The sequence below is a fragment of the Lagopus leucura genome, unplaced genomic scaffold (genome assembly GCF_019238085.1).
Source record: "Lagopus leucura isolate 7727_CA_CO unplaced genomic scaffold, USGS_WTPT01 Super-Scaffold_100002, whole genome shotgun sequence".
NCBI classification, from domain to species: Eukaryota; Metazoa; Chordata; class Aves; order Galliformes; family Phasianidae; genus Lagopus; species Lagopus leucura.
In genome coordinates, this window is record NW_024962263.1 from 89,902,436 (window position 1) to 89,921,755 (window position 19,320).

The 19,320-nt window shown below is 43.1% G+C and overlaps 1 protein-coding gene across 1 annotated transcript; it reads right to left on the minus strand.

Moving 5' to 3' along the window:
• Positions 1–9,305: 9,305 nt before the first annotated feature.
• Positions 9,306–14,936, minus strand: LOC122178754 (lymphocyte antigen 6E-like). The gene is made up of 3 exons (XM_042869154.1): positions 14,691–14,936; positions 10,176–10,295; positions 9,306–9,517 (listed from the first exon to the last, which is right to left on the minus strand). Exons 1-3 carry the CDS (start codon positions 14,740–14,742, stop codon positions 9,306–9,308), a joined length of 384 nt encoding a protein of 127 aa, XP_042725088.1. The 5' UTR covers positions 14,743–14,936.
• Positions 14,937–19,320: the final 4,384 nt, after the last annotated feature.

Sequence of the window (19,320 nt, forward strand, 5' to 3'; positions counted from 1 at the left end):
GTAGGTTTGGGGCTTGTTGAATGAATTTGCTGAAGTGTAGGGTTCCTATTGTGAATGTAAGGTGGAAAAATATGTCCTCAGAGGCAGTGAAAAAGGCAGAAGGGGTAAAATCCAGCAGCAGGAATGTGGTCTGCGCTGTAGAGAAGTGGATTCAGGTAAAGAGATATGCTCAAGGTAATCCTTTTACCTTGGAAGGTAAAAAGAAGCAGCTGGAACTGAAAGCAAAGTAGTGCTAGAGTTAAGCATAACACGGTTTGCTCTGTGCTGGGGAGAAACGGCCAGTTTGAAAATAAGGAAATGGAGATAGTGGCAGTTTCCTTCACGGGTCAAGAGAACGGGTTAGCAGGGATCAGTGCAGCAATTAAAACTGGAATTACTAGGTCTGCAAGGTTTTAGGGCTGAACTGGCACTTTGGGAGTTTGCTCAGCATTTGCATAGGCTGGTGGCATGCAGAGAGTTTCCTTCACTATATATTCTCTGTTTCAAGGCTTGGGGAGAATGCCTGACTCTGGCCATGGTTGTCTCTGTGAAGCACATTTACCCCACTGGGGTTTGCAAATGAGGTGTTTCTCCTGCTAGTGGAGGAGAATGGCTTCCCAGAGCAAACCTGCTAAAACCACTTTGCAAAGATTTCTCATTGGCAAGCCAAGCCACAGGTGTTTCTTTGGACTTTCTTGCCGTTCTACAGTGCCAAAATACTCTCCATCACCTTGACAAGACACTCTTTGCTGCAACCCATGGGGACAAACTTAAGATAACTGAATATGTGGGTATGTAGTCATTGGGCTGCAGTATATACTAGAATAGGACCTTCATCTGATCAGCGCAAACAGAAGTCAGGAGCGTGCAGTCATAGTCAGGCTGACAGATTTATGAACTGTTGTTTGCAGTTGGTGTCAACATGTCAGATTTCCCTTTTTCAGAACCATTCAGAACCATTTTTTCAGAACCATTAAGGTGAAGGTAGTTCTCTGACTGCTGCATGTCCAATCAGTATCCACGGCAGCATTCTTACTAATTCCATTCTGTATGACTCACACTCTGTCTTGCTTGTTTATTCTAGGCTTTTTGAACTGTGAAGCTTTAAGCAGAGGTCATTAGTTAAGAAGTTGCATTCTGATTGCTGTTGTTGAAGTATACTGGAGGATATGTCTCTGTCTAGAACAGCCAGAATGCTTCCAAATAAAGGTTGCTCTAGAATGATGCCCTCCAGCATTATAAACCAGCTCCTCTATCCAAACCTGACCCTTCTGTCCTTGTGTGGACTATGTGGCTGGTATGCATATCTGCAGCCTTGTCCAGAATGAACCTTGGAGCCATGCTGTCATTATTTTAACTCCAGTTCTGTTTTTGGCTTCATTTTCTAGATGGTCACTGTACTTGAGCCTTTTCTCCAGCCCTGTCTGCTTGATGACCCTTGGACCTGTATAGTACATGTAACATCTCCAGTCCTATCTCCATTTTCTGGCTGAAATTCGGATGCATTTTGTACCTTTGTTTCCATTCCTGGCATCTTTTAAACTGTAGTGAGGTTATGCAGCCTTTCTGCAAAGGTTTCTGTGCCTGGGGACTTCTCTCCAAGAGCACGACCTTACGTGTCTGGTGGTTCTGGGAAGAGAAGAAGCCATTCCAGACCTTTCCCATCCCTTCCATCAAAAACGTGTCACACTGAAGCTTTAGGCAAGGTGCTGGACTTCGGGAGATTTGTAGTACAAATACTAAATTCAGGATGACTAAAATACGATTGGATATATGTCCATGTATGTGAGGGCACCTAGAAGAATCAGAAACACAAGGGTGAAGAGGAAAGGCATGTGTTTACTGCTGTATTCACCATTCTGTATTGGTTTGCTTTCAAACAAAGCAGAACAACAAAGTGACCTTAAGTAAGAGAATGGAGATGGGATGGGAGCAATAAAACGCCCTGATAAGCTAAACAGAAGAACTGGGAAGTTCAGGATTTTTGAGTTAAAAGAGGCAAAATAAAAGGAAAAATGAGCCAAGATAGCTTATTTCCTTCCAAAGGGTGTAAGAAGCAAATCCAAAATCAACTTGTGCTCTGACAAGTACCTTAGAAGTATGGTGAGGACTGCATAACTGTCATTTCTTGTTTAAGTGTGGCATAGAATTGACACTGGCCAGATCAGCTGGCCACACATGTGCTGGTGCTTGTGAGAAAGTGAGTAGATTAAATCTGTAAGAATAAGTTTGAGAGGGCAAAATCCACCTGCTTGAATATTTTGTATGATAAAATTGCTTTCTTCTCCCGGAAGTTATTGCACTCCGTTTTATTACACTCATTTCCTCTAGACTGCAGAAAGAGAGTTTCTTGTTCCCAAGAGCACTGTCTGCAGGTTATCTAATTGCTGATTACATCTAATGCTGGAGCAGGCCCTGGAGCCAGGGGCAGGTCCCAGATGAGCTATTGTGAACACCAGGCACAGAGCCAGTGCTTGCTTCCTGGTCCTCCTGCACCAGCACTGAACTTCTTTTCATGCATGATGAACCTCATTGTGCATGATGACAGTGCTCTGCATGGTGTTCAGGGGTTTACCTGGGTGAGAAATCAGCTGAAAAAGGAGAAATCCATATCTCATTCATATTATGCAGAGCTGTGTCAGCAAGTCTAGTGCTTGTACTGCTGATGCTGGGAACCCTGGAGGTGTTCTGGGATTGAACATCCTTTGGAGTGATCTTCCTACGTGATGTCAATGGAAGAGCATTTTTGGGTCACATTTGGTGCAATAAAACAAAGTCAAGCCTGAATAGTAGAAGACAATTATGCTTTAATGAAGAAATCATGGAATCATAGAATCACCAAGGTTGGAAAAGACTTCCAAGATCATCCAAGCATCCACCTACCAATATTTCCCCACTAAACCATGCCCCTTAGTACAACATCTAAACATTTTTGGGCTAGGAAAGAAAAGGTAGCCAGAACCCTCAACAGCTACATGAGAATGAATGATAGGAGGGAGAGAAGGGAGATGGAGGGGACCTGGAAGGCTGTTCGAGTTTATTCTCCTTCCCCAGTAGACACTAATGAGATGCTGTGGACAGTATTTCTATCATGCATCTGGATAATGATACTCAATCTGCTGATGCTGGAGGCAGTTCTTCCAGCAATCAACTCTAGCTTTCTTCCCTTAGATACTAGGAACTTTTCTGATGCTATCTAAAAACTCCTTTGTGGCCATGTGAAATAACCCTAAAGCAGAAAGTGGAGAGAATGCAGCAGCTCAAGCTTTCCCACTGGGGAAGAGATTGGAAGGATCTCATCCCATCAAACTCCAGTTTACACTGCCCAGCGTGAAACGTGCAACTTTTCAATAGATGTAGAGTTCCAACAAGGCCTTTTTTTGTTCTATTTCCCCACATACGAGAGATGTTAAATGCATGATCTAATGTAACTGCAACTTCTTTTTCTGCCAAATTACTGGAAGAGGTATTTCCTCATCCTGTATTTGTGCAGATGATGTGTTCACAGTAACAGTATGCTTGCCCCGTGCAGATTTCATCCTCTTTCTCAGATTCTCCTAGTGTGTCACCTGCAAGCTCAATCTATTTATTCTCTATTCTGTCTGTCAAACTGGTAATTAAAATATTGCATCATAGCAGAACCATGGCAAGCTGCAGAGGATCCCATTTAATACATCCTTCTTGTTTGACAGCAAGCTGTCGACAGTTATTTGCTTGTGCTTTTAACTAGTTTCCTTGTGAGACTGTCTTGTGCTGTGGTGGAAAAAGCTGTATTAACGCTGAAATATGTGATAAGTACCAGATCTACAGATTATCTACAGATTTTTCCACCTTGTCACAGGTGGGAATAACACCCATGTGTCACAAAGCTCTTGTTGTTCATTGCCATCTCCTTGACATCCCCTACGCCATTACAGGTTGTTCAGCATTTTATTTCAGTTTTCTTTCCTGGACTGACTGCTCAGTATTTCCCCATGATTTCCCTATCCCCTTTATAACAATGCACACTGCATTTGGGAATCCCCGGTTTCCCACCCTGAAGAAAAAGGAGCAGGTGAAACAAGCTTGGTTGCTACGATGTGCAAGATCTCTTTTCCTCTGTGCCTGGTTGCCACTTAGTTTGGTTAATACCCCTTACTGATGTGCATATGGAAAAAGACACCTTTTCTTTTTGTGGCCTGCTTCATTTTCATGTTCTTGGTTTTGATGTGCTAGTTGGCATGTCAATTAACATGTATTAGATGTGGTTGCTGTCTCCACCTGCCTTCCTTTTACCATGCATCTACTGCAGGCTGGAAGCAAAAACACATCTCCCAACTCTGGGTGTGGAACTCAAAGTTATTGTGGGATTGCAGAACAGGAGCACCTCTAAGTATCACCTAGGTGTCTGCTCCTGGAACAGATTCTATGCTAAAGGAGCATTTCTAAGCATCATCTGGATGTCTGCTGCCAACAAATGCAGTTAATGCTGGAGATGACCAGCAGCACAATCCTGGGTATGGCCATGCACTGTTGCTTCATTGGAAAAGGCAAATTTGATTCTTCCCATGGAGGAAGAGGTGATTTGTCAGTCTGTGCCCAAACTCCTGGGCCATAGGAACCCATATCTGTGACCTGCACCTTTCTTCAGCCCAGGAAAGGTTGTTACCAGTGTGAAGATGAGCTTGGACCTTATCCAGACAACATATAACTCATGGCTTATGCCCAAGCAAGAAGGACAGAAATGTGGTGGATTACCCATCCTTGAGACATTGAAGGGGCTCAGGGGCTTTGAGCAACCTGATCTAGCTGTAGGTGTCCCTGTTCGTTGCAGGAGAGTTGGACTAGATGATTCCCAAGAGTCCATTCCAACTCATTTCTATGACTCTAAGTGTCCCTCTTTATTTCTCTCAAGGAATTTCAGTGATTTCCCACTCAGAGCATCAGCTTTGACAAAGTCCAGTCATAAACCCTACCTGAGTAGTTACTATTGAGAGACATTCAGCTCCTCATTCACCACTGTGGGCTTTCAGTCTGGGAGCTAAGTGTATACTGGCCATGAAACAGGTAAATCCCTTTAAAAAAATACTTAAAATAGTGAAAATCTGAAGGCATTTCACCCACAAATGTTCAATCACCATAATCCTTGTACATCCAGGTGGAATCCAAAAGTTTCAAGAAAGGAAGGGGTTCCCTCTGAATTTGGAGACAGGCAGACATAGGGACTCCTCTGTTCATTTTGTCTTGTTGGAGATAATATTTGTTTGGGTGCTATCAGCAGGCAGCACAAGGGTGTGTGGTGAAGAGAAAAGGAAGGCAACTTGAGTCTGCCCCTCAGACTGCCAGTCTCACTGTACTTTTCTCAATCTTTGACTCCTTCCCTCCCCGCCAACTGACCTCGCTTTGCTTTCTCCCATTCAGTGAAAGTGGTTGAGGCATAAATTACTCCTGCTTCCCCTTTCCTGTGCTAACTTGTCTGATGCTAAAGACAGTAATAGCTCTGGCCCTGAGCCCAGCTTTCCTAGAGTTTTTGGAGAGCATCTAATGTATTGCAGGGCCTCTTGGAAGACGTGCCTTCCATTTTCTCTGCATAGGGTATTTGTGGTGCATGTCTTTGTGGTTTCAAGAAGCAGCATGGTCACCATAGCCTGTAACATTGCTGCCAGCTCCTTCCCTTGGCAGAATCATTTCCCTCCCAGACACAGAATTAAATATCTAAAACACGGGCCACGCACCAGGCTCTAGAGATCACAGTGGAAACACGAAAGGTGGGCATCTTTAGCTGGCCATAGAACCATAGAATGTGTTTGGGTTGGTAGGGACCTTGAAGATCATCTGGTTCCAAATCCCCTGCCAACCACTAGATCTAGCACCAGATCAGGCTGCCCAGGACTCCAACTTGGCCTTGAATGCCTCCCAGGATGAGGCATCCACAATTTCTATGGGCAGCATCTTCCAGCACCTCACCAACCTCTGAGTGAAAGATTTGCCCCTCACACCTAGTATATATCTACCCTCCCTAGTTTAAAATGATTCCCCCTTGTCTTTTCACTATCAGAGTATATAGGAAGTCTGTCTCCCTCCTGATTGTAAACACCTTTGAAGTACTGGAAAAAAACCAGTTGCTTTCTATCCTGGCAGTGTAAAACATCTCAAAAATAACAGAATCACAGAATGGTTGTGGTTGGAAGGGACCTCTGAAGATCCAGCTTCCCTGGTTGGGAGCTTATGGCCAACTTTTTGTCCACCAGGACTCCCAGGTCTTTCTCTGAAGAGTTACTTTCCCATCAGGTCTGCCTCCAGCTGTATTGGTGCATAGGGTTATTCCTCACCAGTTGCAGGGCCTTGCACTTGCCCTTGTTGAATTACAAGAGGTTCTTCTCCTCCCATCTCTCCAGCTTGTCAAAATCCTTCCAGATAGCAGCACAGAATTCTGGGGCATCAGCCACTCCTCCCAGTTTTGTTTCATCAGCAGACTTTCAGAGGAGGCTTCACCAAAATCATTGATAAATGACTTAAACAATACTGGAACCAGTGTTGACCCCAGAGGACACTGCTACCTACAGGCCTCCAAAAGACTCTGTGCTACTGATCACAACCCTCTGAGACTTGCCATTTTCAATCCACCTCACCATCCACTCATCCAGCCCACACTTCCTGAGCTTGCTTATGAAGGTATCATGGGAAACTGTTGCCTTGCTGACATCCCAGTAGACAACATCCACTGCTCTCACCTCATCCAGCCTGTTGTCCCATCACAAAAGACAATAGGTTAGTGTAGCATATCCCTTTGCTGAATCCTTCTTGTCTTCCACATGCTTAGAGACAGCCTAAGCTATTCCATCACTTTCCCAGGAACTGATGTGAGGCTGACTTGCCTGTAGTTTCCTGGATCTTCCTTGTTGAAGACTGGGATGGTACTTGCTTTATGGTATTTGCTTTCTTCCAGTCATCAGACACCTCTCCTGATTGCCAAGACCTTTCAAAGATGATTAACCATGATGTCCACCATCTCCCCTGGTTCTTTTTTCGCATCCCATCAGGATCCATGGATATATGGATGTCAAATTTGCCTAAATGATTTCTAACCCAGTCCTCCTCAACCAAGAGAAATTCTTCCTCTCTCCAGAATTTCTCTCTGGTCTCCTGAATCAGAGATTCCTTCATGCTGATCTTTGTAGTGAAGACTGAAGCAAAGAAGTCCTTCAGTATCTCTGCATTTTCTTCATCCTCTGTTGCCAGTTTTCCTGCCTCGTTCTGCAGTGGGCCCATATTTTCTTTAGTTTTCCTTTTGTTGCTGATTCATTTGAAGAAGCTCTTCTTGTTGTCCTGGACATCCCTAGTCAGATTTAATTGCAAATGTGCCCAGGCCTTTCTTATCGCATTTCTGCCTACTCTGACAATATCCTTATATTCTATCCCAAATGGCCTGTCCCTGCTTCCACTCCCTACACACCTCTGTTTGAGTTTTGTCAGGAATGCTTTGTTCATCCATGGAGGTCTTATATTCACTCTGCTTGATTTCTTGCCCACGGAGATGCATCATTCTTTAGCCTATTAGATGTGATCCTTGAATATTAATCTTGGATCTCTATTCCTTCTAGGGACTCTTCTCATAGTATTCATTCAAGAAGGTCCCTGAAGAGGCCAAAGTTGGCCCTCCTGCAGTCCACTTCTGCAGTTCTACTTATTACCCTGCTTTCTCCTCAAAGAATACAGAACTCCACTATGAAAGGCCTCACCTACTTCCTCCCCCTGATCAGGCGTCCTGTAGCAAACACCCACAACAGTGTCATCCTCGTAGTCTGTCCTTTAATCCAGCATTTGATGGAGGTATCCACACTTCAGCTTTGATTTGCTATCTGGGTGCTCTCTGTAACTCTCCTATTCCCCCCTCTTTCCTAGCTTAAATCATTCCTTACCAGGTTGGCCAGACTGGCAAGGATGCATGTTCCCCACTCTCTGAGATTGATTCCATCTCTTACAATTAATTGTCAATCTTACTGAGTCCCATGATTATAGAAACCAAGATTCTGTTGCCAGCACCAGCAATGGATGCTTCCAGATTTGCAGTCAAAAATATGCTGACTTTCAAGATAATGCTTTAGGCAAATCATCTCATAAAAGATCTCATTTAGCTAGCAAATAAAGCATCTTATGAAAGGAATAAATAAATAAATAAATAAATAAATAAATAAATGAAAGAACAGCTACAACAACCACAAAACAAAGACTCTGAATTGTTTGGATGAGTCCTGGTGTCAGACTAGCTGAGCTAGTCTTGCTGCCAACTCTTCCCTTTTTTATTTTCGTTCCGGAGAAGTGAGCTTGCAGCAGGGGTTATGACCAGGAAGCTCTGGGTATTTATGTTAGTCTTTAGCTGCCTGCCCCTCTTCTTCGTAGACATCTCCAGGCCTCATACAGAGCCATTTCTGCCTCCCTTCAGCTGCAGCTCTTGCTGGGAGAGGAGGAAGCAAAGAGCCTTGAATCTAACAAAGCCCAGCACAATCAATCATTTCTAAGCTATGGTTTTCTTAAAGCTATCTCACAGTCTCTAAATGACTGGGTTTGGCAATAGCAGTTGGGTTGGGTTGGCCCTGAAAGAAAAAAAAAAGGAAATAGGTATGGAGACATTTTCTTTTCCAGCTGGACCAGGTCTGTGTATGCCAAACCATTTCCTTCTCCCTTCCATCTCCCCACTACCAGACATTGCATCTCCTCTCTAGGTCTCATTTGTTCCTCTTTGCCTTTTCTCCAAACTCATTTGGCACATCAGAGCTGGGAGATGAAGAATGCTCATGATAGATACCCTTCCAAGTGCAAATAGCCATGGGAACCAGAAATTGTTGCCGACTGAGGCTGGAGGAATTTCCAGAAATTGCCAGAAATAAGATTTATCTCTTCTTTCTTGTTTATGAACTGATGTTTGTTAACCGACATATTGTGACCTGAAGAAGGTACTGAACTTCTCCACTGTGCTGACATAACTATTGAACTATTACCTGTATTTCTGGCAGGGTGGATTGCTATTCCGCATGGTGTTCAAAAACTCAAAGAGAAAAAAGTATGTCTTCAAGATTATCTTCAGAGCTGTAACTATTTGAAGCCTGAACATGTCAAAAGGGTCTTTTACGTGTTTTCTTAGATGACATGACTGTCTGAAGACACTTCAGGTTCAAGGAGGATTAGGAAATCAATGGGAGTTCAGCATCTAACTTACTGAGATTCTTGAAAATCCCAGGCGAAGCTCATCTGCAAGTCATGAGCTCTTAGAGCAGTAATTATCCCGGTGTAACACAATTTTATTTTAGACAATAATGCCAACACAGGGTGCTTTTCCTAAGCCATCACTGTCCACAGGCAAAAATGTAAGTGATACTAGCTAGGACACCCAGGAACGTCGCTGCATAGCTGCCTTGCTTGCTGCTGCCTCCATTCACATTGCACAATGGTTTCTCACAGCATGAAACATTCCGGTGGGCTTGGTTTTGTTGCTGACTTGTTTCTGGACACGTTGGAGAGCACATCTTAGAGATGACATACTTAGGCTTGTCAGAGTCTAATGCAGAGGAGAAGGGAAAGAAAAAAAGAAAGAATAAAGTGCAAGGATTATTGCTATAATGCTTTCCTAGCTAAATCTGCAGTGGTGATTATTAAAAAAAAAGAGGCCAGGGAGTGGTCCCCAAGGCAAATATGTCCTCTCAGGACTAGCAGCAGTCTGGCCATGTCAATACTGCTGATATATGATGAATGACTCCTCTGGGCTCTGAGTTATATCTGTCTCTAAAGTGAAATTATCATAGAATCATAGAATCGTTTGAGCTGGAAGGAACCCTTAAAAGTCATCTGGTCCAACTCCCATGCAGTGAACAGGGACATCTACAGCCAGATCATAGCCTGGTCCAGCTTGACCTTGAAAAGTCTGGGGTGAGTAGTCAGATGCTCTGTTGAACTTTTGCATATTACTCCAAGATAGACAATAAATAGGAAGTTTTAACCAGAATTATGGTTTAACTGGTGTTCCTATACACGGTGGCAGCATTTCCCCAACTCTTGATAACAATATCAAGCAACACTGCAGTGTTTGCAATAGGGAGCAGCAGGGTTTCCTAACAATTGTTGACTGGGTCTATTGTTTCCATATGTGGCTGTGACTGGCATGAATTCATAGGACTCGTTTTCCTACAGCACAAATAAAGAGTTGTTCAGTAACTTACTTGTTCCAACTTTGTCACGGACAGTCACACAATATTTGTCTTCCTTTGCACACATGGAAATGGTTAAACAGTCCTTGTTGGACTCCTGTTCTTGGCACACATAGCACATAAATGGATAACCTGGGTGGGAGGGAATAAAGGAGCGCGTTTTGTGGTTTAAGAACTGCAATACCTGCAATCTAAATATCTACATTTTTCCTAGTTATATCCTGACACATTCTCACGTGTAGATGACCAGTGACTTGCTTTATCCCTTGACCTGTAGCAGCAATGTTAAATCCCTCTGTCTCATATGTCTCAGACTGAGAAGTATTATTGATCTGTTTGCAATCTCTGGCAGCAGTAGATGTGAGTGGAATTCAAGGATTTGGGAGACTTTTATGATGGAGATTATTGCTGAGCAAAAGCTTCTCTATCCTGAGAGATCCTTCACATGGATTGTCAATGACTACTTATTTGCTTCTCCAAAAGTGTTTGCCATGGAAAACTTGAGGATGCCTGAGTCCTGAAGTATTTTGAGGAGATGGACATTGCCTAGTATCCTACTTTTCTTTCAGTCGTATTGGAGAGTGCTGTCACGTATCTTTTCTCGAGGTCAGACACCACTAACTGAGCTGGCCTAACCTCAGTCCTAAGGAGCCTGGGGAGAGCAGTTAGATGCTGTGTTGAACTTCTGCAAACTGCTGTAACACAGACAGTAAATAGGAAGTCTTAACCAAAAGAATGGTTTAACTGTATTTGTCTGAAATACAGATGAAGATGACCAGCAGCACAGGCAGACAACGATGAGTTGTCCTGTCTGTCAAGGATGCTTATGCTTGCTGTGAGATACAGAAGGTTGTAAAGTAAAAATGAAAGCCTATGGAAAGTGATGATAAAAGGAGAGAAAAATAAAAACAGCAAAACAACAACAACAGCAAAAAACAGAAACACAGTGTGCATGAGAAACCAGATCCTTGCTCAGCAGATTAACTGATTTATAGACTTGGTTGTGGCGATTGCATTCTGAGCTTTCAAAATCACCAAGAGCAAAATATGTGTTTGTGTGTGTAGGAGAGGGGATTAGTTTATTTAAAAACACAGATATTTTTGGAAAGTGAATCAGCGCAAAATGCTTGCCAAGCTCCTGGTAGATGTGGGGACACTATCAGTACAGAAAGGGCAGAACGCAACTAGAGGACGCATTATTGTGAGTGTGGTTTTGCCTGATAAGAAGTTGGCTACAAAGAAGTATAAGGGCAATGTATTTCAGAGAAACTATTAAATTAGAAGTTCCTGATGATCATGTGACTGTTAGGTGAAGTCCTCAGTGACTGGAAAAAGGGAAATATCACTCCTGTTTATAATAAAGGAAGGAAGGAGGACCTGGGGAACTACAGGCCAGTGAGTCTCACCTTTGTCTGGGAAGGTCATGAAACAATTCCTCCTGGAAGAGATGTTAAGGCACGTGGGGGATGAGCAGGTGATCTGAGACAGCCAGCATGGCTTCACCAAGGGAAGACCATGCCTGACCAATCTGGTGGCCTTCTGTGATGGAGTGTTGGCATCAGTGGACAAAAGCAAGGCAACCAATGTCATTTACCTGGACTTGTGCAGGCCTTTGACATGATCCCACGCCATATCCTTATCTCTAAATTGGAGGAATGTAGGTTTGAAGAGTGGACTATTCAGTGGATAAGGAATTGGATAGTCATAGCCAGAGGGTTGTTGTCAATGGCTCTATGGCCAGGTGGAGGTTGGTGACTACTAGTGTCCCCAGCTGTCTGTCTTGGGACTGATACTCTTTAACATCTTTATCTATGACATAGAATGATGAGATTGAATGAATCCTCAGCAAGTCTGCAGATGACACCAAGCAGAGTGGTGCAGTTGGGTAAACAGTTTATGGGCTGGTTCAGCCCAGTTCCGTGACTAATGGGGCGGGTGGGACCCGTGGAGCATCTATAACTCCCAGTGTACTACATGATGTTATGATGTGGAATACTGATAATAAAAATATTATAAAACCATGACAAGTTGATACAGAAGAAGGAAGGGATGCCATGCAGAGGGATCTTGAATAAATCTGAAGGTGGGCCCTTATAAGCATCATGAGGTTCAACAAAGCCAAGTGCAAGGTGTTGCACTCATGTTGGGGCACTTATGTTCCAGGCATGCATACAGACGGGGAGAAGAAGTCTTTCAGAGCAGCCCTATGGAGAAGGACTTGAGGGTCTTGGTGGATGAAAAGTGGGACATGAGCCAGCAGTGTGTGCACTCAGTGTGGCCCAGAGAGCCAGCTATGTCCAGGGCTGCATCAAAAGATATGGATGGTCCATCCTTAGAAACATTCATGACCAGACTGGATGGGACCTTATGAACCCTGATCTAGTGCTTAATTTAGTGGTTGGCAACCCTTCCCCCAACAGAGTTCCTTCCAACCCAAGTCATTCTATGATTCTATGAGAAAAAGGAAGGGAAGAGCAAGGAAAGATGGGAAAGGGAAGGGAAGGGAAGGGAAGGGAAGGGAAGGGAAGGGAAGGGAAGGGAAGGGAAGGGGGGGGGGGGGGGGAGGCGGGGGGGAGGAGAACATCACTGAAAATGTACTGTAAGCAGAGTTCTAGGTGATTTTGATCTGTGGATGTAACAAAGGAATGGAAAAAAAAAGAATGCATGCGGTTCAATAAAGAAAAGTATGTTGTACTAAGATAAAAACTGACCCCATAAATGTAGGATGAGAAACAACAGGTTCTGTTACAATTAAGAATGGCAGTTTAAACAGTGGGAACCAACAGTGTCACATTATAGCAATGAAAACAAACATCACTCAAAGGAACACAGGCAGCAATGTCATGTGGAAGGTATGCAAGGTGGCCTTTCCACTCTGTCAAGACCTCAGCTGAAACACTGATGTCCAAGTCTGTATGTGGCACTTCAAAAAATATGCAAAGCACTTGGAGAGACCAGAGGAGAGGGAGGAGAAGTGGTCAGAGATCTTGAAAATACAGCCTTGTAAAAAATATTTGAAGCATTTAACTTTCTCAATCAAAGCAAGATAACATTGAGGAAAGACGCAGTAACCCTCTTCAAAGAAGAAAAAAGAAGCTGCATGGAAGGTAATAAACTCCCTATGGTGAAAACAGGGGAGAACTACATAAAAAGAGATGGTCATTAGATATTTAGATTAGCTCATTGAAGGAAGAAGTGTCTGAGCAGTTCTAGGCTATTTTATCTTCTTTTTTGGAAACTTTCAAAGCTGCATCTGACAGACATCTTCCTGATCTGGCCCAGCATCGGAGCGGGAAAAAGATCTTGACCTTTTAAGATTTCTTCTGGTCATGTGTTCTATACTGCTGAGATCATGGAAACAAATGAAACAGACCGTGTTTTTTGGGCTGTGAGACCAGATTGATCAGAATTTGACACAGGAATGGAATGGAACCCCAGGTACATGAGAAGAATAAAATAATGATTGTCTCCAAGACTGCCTTTGTATTAGTATGGAGAGTTGTGATCTTTTAATCTTGACTGTAGAAGTCTTGAGTTAGAATTACTAGCTTTCTCTGATCTAGACTGGTCTACAGAAAGATGCTGTATAATTGGTTGTCTTCACGTCTGTTTGCAAGCTAATATCAGCATAGAACATCACCAGCCCACTAGATCAATAAATGAAATGCCAATGAAATGTATTCTGCTAGAGTCTTGGATCTCACATCACTCAGGACTGGGCACAAAGTCATTTTTTTCGTACAGTTACATACCCCTTTCCTCACCCCAAAACCGTCCAAAACTTTCAGGCACACAGAAGAGCCATCTGCCAGAATAATGTGGGAGTAAAGGTTTGATACATCAGAGAGCAAGAATTAATTAAACGCCTCTTTCTCAACCCCTGCTAGATATGTATCATGGTTTCTGGGAAACCATCGGGCGTGGGGAGATGTTGGCAATCTGATCATTATTCCTAAGTGCCAGTAGCAAAGCAGCAATACACATGGATCAGTCTCAGAAGGAAGACACACATTTAGAATACTTCAGGCTTCCTTTTGGAAGAAGTATGCCTTTAACATTATGTATGCAAGAAAAGTTCTTTCACCTCTGACTCTGATTTCACCTATAAAAATCCTCACTGCTGCATTTCCTAGCAAACAAAACATGTGACACAGCACATGGCTCCCTACAATGAAAGAAGCAGCAGCATGGAAAAGAATGTAAAATATTTAAAACCAATATGAATAAAAAATATGCCTTCTTATGTCTTCTGGCACTTTCAACTTGCATAGCTGAGAAGGATACTGTAGACCACTCTATGAATATAACCCAGCATACAGTAGCAACATAGGACTATATCACTCAGTACTGCCTGCTGGAAAGAATTACTTTATCAGGATCTTATATGTGCAGCAAATAGAGAGCTCAGTGTTAATCAGGGTATATTTGGAAGTTGGCAGTAGCATGGCTGAGGCGCTGCAATACTGCAAAGCTGTTGATAGCTCCCTAAATTCCATCTTCTCATTGGTAACAGCATTAGAGGCTCACCTTGCTCCACACACAGGACAGCAACCAGCAAGATAACAGGAGTAGTCTTCATCTCCACCAGATCCTCTCAGCTCAATTGGGAAGGTGTTTGGAGGACAGGTTATATACCTTTTGAACAGCAGCAGTTTTACAGGTTCCAGGCATGAAGTCAACCCAAGGGTGTGTAAGGTGCGTGTGGGAGTTCTCCATGCTGGAGTCCATGGTGCACGATAGCACCTGGGGAAAAAGTCCCTTTAGCACCTTCGTTATTGCTCCTCCAGTCTAATGAGCAATGGGAAATGGGGGCTGTCTCTTCTCTCTCTGATTGCCTTTACTTCCTCCTGTCTTTCCACAGAAGCAGCAGCTGCACTGATGAAATAGCGGAGCCTGCAGGCAAAGGAAAACAGTCTTGGCAGTGCATTTTTTGTAATCCCTTTTCCAGGGCTCATACCATTGTCTTAATTGTTACACAGAACCAGAAGGCCAGACTCACACCCACGCCGATATAGCTCCAATAAAGTCAATGTTACACTAAATGAAGTTGGATGATGGCTATTCACAAAATATTTTTCTCAAATTTTTGTGTCAGCCTTCATTTCTTTATCATTTTTTTTTCCATTAGCTGCAGTTAATCCCTGTGTGCTCTCCTCTCTTCGTTGTATTTCTTGAATACCTTCTGAAATTCCATAAATGTTTTATTTAATGACGTTTTGCTTCTATTTTAGGCATCTTTTAGAGAATCTGCTTTTCTCCACATCCAGCACTTCCTGGAAATCAGACCTCTATTTACAATACCACAAATTGTCACTCTGGAATTCCCAATCTATTTAAAAAAAAAAAAAAAAAAAAAAAAAAAAGCCATCTCTCACAATGTCTCTTTTTCAATCTCTCTTCTTAAATAAATCATTTTCTCTCTATTCCTCTGTGTATCTCTCCTCTGAATTTCTTAAGATCATCTTCTGACATTCTGGGAAATAGGATGTGTCTTGTAAGAGCTCGTGCTTCTACTTTAGTGTTCCTCCGAGGTGAGACTTGTCCTGCACAGCAGGGAGCAGAACGCACAGAAGAACAAGTTGTCAAAACCCCCTTTTTCTGACAATTATGGAATAGCACAGCTGGGGGTTTTTGTAGTAGCCATCAGTAGAGTATTTTATTGGCCTTTGCGACACAAGGTGTCATTTCCTTCGTGTCTGAATCGTTTAACGCTGGATGATTTCCTTATCCTCATGACATACTGACACTTTGCAGGCTTTTCCAATACTGCTCCAGCAATGGCATAACCAGGTGGTGAATTCCAGAGTTAATCAAGACCAATGTCAAAATACTCATCTCTTATCATGGTGTTGGAGATTTGTCAGCTTCACAGGGGACGTGCTGGTAAAGATCAGATTAAACCTTTTGCTTTGCAGGAGGCAATCAAGTTTATTGTGTCTTATAAACAGGTTGTTGTTCATAATTAGTGGGTGTCTCTTTCTGCTGTTATTTTGCAATGAGGATAAAAGGAAGCAACCATTTCCCCTTTGTTTTTCTCCTATTAATTATCCCATAGACTTTTGTTCTGTGTATTTCTTCACCTTTTCTCCACATGTGAAAGATTGCTCTATTTATTGCCACAGACCCTTGTTTTGCCAGTGGATAGGGTCAGCACAAATGTCACAGATGCCACGTTAAAGAAGTGTCTTTACTTCTGCTTAAATTTAAAGCAATTGGATAATAAGTGAAAGGATACAGCCAGAATAATAAAGATCAAGGCAGTGCATCTAACCATTACTACATGACGGTAGCAATACTCAGGGTTTCCACTTGTAGGCAAGGTCTCCAGCTTCGCTAGAAGAGGGTCCATCTTTTGTATTGTTGCACAAAAAAGATTACATGACAGGCGGAAACATCTGGTTTCATTTTTTCCTTTGGATTGCACCTAAAGCCTGGCCAGGGCTCAAGGAGAAACTAAGGAAGTTTTTGTACTAGTTGGCCTTGACACTGCTTCTAAGCAAGGAAAGGTTAATTCATTCTCATAGTGCTTTATCTAAGCTACATCTTTGGCTAACGAGATGTTTTGTCCAAGATACACATTTCACTAATTATCATACATATTTCACTAATGATCAGATGCTGATGATATGTAACGCTGGGTTGTGAGATTCACTTAGAGGTCAGCTTTGATTTGAGGTCTACTGCTCAGGACTTAATACTTCAACCCCATCATGCAAATCTTGCCAACATCCATTTGTTTCTACATGAACTTTAATGAAATAGGATTTTGGCTCACTCCTTTTATCAGATCTAGCTTATTAGTCATCAAGTGCAGCTAAGAACTGCCAACAAGCGTGTACTGAGTTTAAGAAGAGAAAATTGAGTAGGAAACTGCTGTATGTCAAACAGTTATTTGGGAGCTGTTCTCAAGACATTAAAGTCTTTGCTATTCCCTGGGCTTATTACAATGCTGGAGCATGCTCTCTTCCCAGCATTTAGAGAGAACTAATTTGCAGCCCAGTGACTAAGTCACAATGATTCCTTATTTCCCAAGAGGACAGATTACAAAACTCACAGCAGTCAGAGACAACAATTAAGCACACAGAATGGGGAAGCGAGCATCTCCTGCTGACCTTAGCCTGGAGGAAGGCCTGAAGCTGGCCAATCAGGGGCACCAAGTGGGAAGAAAGATTGAGGAAGATCAAAATAACTATGGAGGCTGAGTCACCTCTGTAGAATGATCTCATCGATACCCATTTGGGAAATCTAAAATGGACCTCAGAATGGTGTTATGAGTTGTCTATATGTCAATAGAGCTAAAGCTAATTTTGAAGAAGGGTTGGTTTTGCCACCTGTCATGGTTTTCAGAAGCATTTTAGACCCTTTGAAGACCTTACTCTGATCTTACATACCCACCTTGTCTCCTCCTTTGTCCCTGGTGCACTTGTTGATCTGATCTGCACAAATAAGGGAAGAAAACTGACATTGTGAGGGAAAAATAGGGACAACACATTCAAGGAGAGCAGAAGGCAGCATAGAAATTTCCGTATCAATGGCAATAAAGCCTTGAGTTGAGGGAAAACAAGGGCCAAGTCAAATCACCTCCTACACATGCCTGATTTAGTCAGGGCAAGGTCTCCTTGTCTGATTCAGATCCTGGCATTGTAACTGAGAGCACTGTAAACCGAGCTTTTATGTAATCCATGTAGAGAGAGCCAATTCCACCAGGAGCGATCCCAGCTATTTGAGTGAGGCACCAGTCTTCCCAAGAACCCTCAAGGCATCTCAAATGTCTGCAGGGCAGATTGGTGCTCCCATGGGAAGAGTGTGTAGTCACTGTAGCCAAATAGAAACCCTGGGTGGAGATATGAAATTAGGCATGGAAGAAATCAGGATTTCTCAGGCAGACTAGCAAAGAGGAGTCTCCTGTTATACATGAGCTATTGCCAAGAAGGCTTTACTATGGAAGGACCTCCTGTGCCTCAGGGCAATTGCTGCTCCCATCTCCAGATAAGGAACATTTTATGTAACATGAGATGTAGGTCAGTCTTGATGGGTTGTGTTGCTGGGCAACACGGAATGTAAAACATTTGGGGTCACAGAATCACACAGAATCACAGAATGGCCTGGGTTGGAAAGGACCTCAAGGATCATAAATCTCCAACCCCCTATCACAGGCAGGGCCACCAACCTCCACATTTAGTACTAGACCAGGCTGCCCAGGGCTCCATACAACCTGGCCTTGAACACCTCCAGGGATGGGGCATCCACAACCCCTCTGGGCAGCCTGTTCTAGCACCTTACCAATCTCATAGTAAAGAACAGGGAGAAACAAGGTGAGATGAAGGCAGGCTGGGGCCCACAAGTGGAGCTGCTCCCTTTGGGACAGGATTCTGGCTTCCCAGTGCTGTCCATAACTCCTCCATGCAACAGCCATAAGCAGAACACAGATCATAGAATTGCAGAATCATTAAGATTGAAAAGACCACTATGATCATCTAGTCCAAGCACTAACCCATCAAAAATGCAATCTTGCATGAAGTCCTGCATGGCAGAAGCAGGCTCTGTGATGTGACTTCAGATCTTTTGCCCACACATTTTTCTTTGAGGTCCCAGCCTTCCTCTGAACCCAAAACAGAGACACCTTCCAAGCTCAGGTAGCATAGAACACTACCTTCTTTTAAACCTTGATGCCAAGAACAGGTTTATATTCCCAAGTTCACCAGGACAAGACGTGTCCTGTAATCAGTGCAGTCACTATTACTGTCCAGGCTGATCTTGGCCTGTGCCAACTAACTTTGTCCCTAAGAAATCCTAAGGCTGGGGATAGCAAAGACTGGAGACTACTTCAGTCTGATTTTCACAACCATATGATCAGGTTTGGGGGCAGAGCATGGCCATTTGAGGGCAGAGTGTGGTCACAGAAGTTCTTGGCTTGTTCAAGATGTTCAGATGTGTATGCCACAGAAGTATCTTTAAATTTAGCAGGAGGGAAAGAAAGGTAAAGGCAGTAGATTGGATAGAAAGCAGGAGCCAGCTCAGTTGAAGAATGGCAGTGCAGTAGAAAACATAGGAACATAGGAACAGCAAAGACTCTTATGGCTAAAGATGAATTATCCTTGGCCAACCTTGGATTTGCACCAAGGAGAAAAAAAAGTGAGATGAATCTCTAGATAGA

Coding starts and splice junctions, on each gene's coding strand:
- LOC122178754 (XM_042869154.1), bottom strand. CDS start 14,742: ATGAAGACTACTCCTGTTATCTTGCTGGTTGCTGTCCTGTGTGTGGAG. Junction 10,296..14,690: donor TGTCCTGTGTGTGGAGCAAG/GTGAGCCTCTAA, acceptor CCTCCCACCCAG/GTTATCCATTTATGTGCTAT. Junction 9,518..10,175: donor CCGTGACAAAGTTGGAACAA/GTAAGTTACTGA, acceptor CCTCTGCATTAG/ACTCTGACAAGCCTAAGTAT.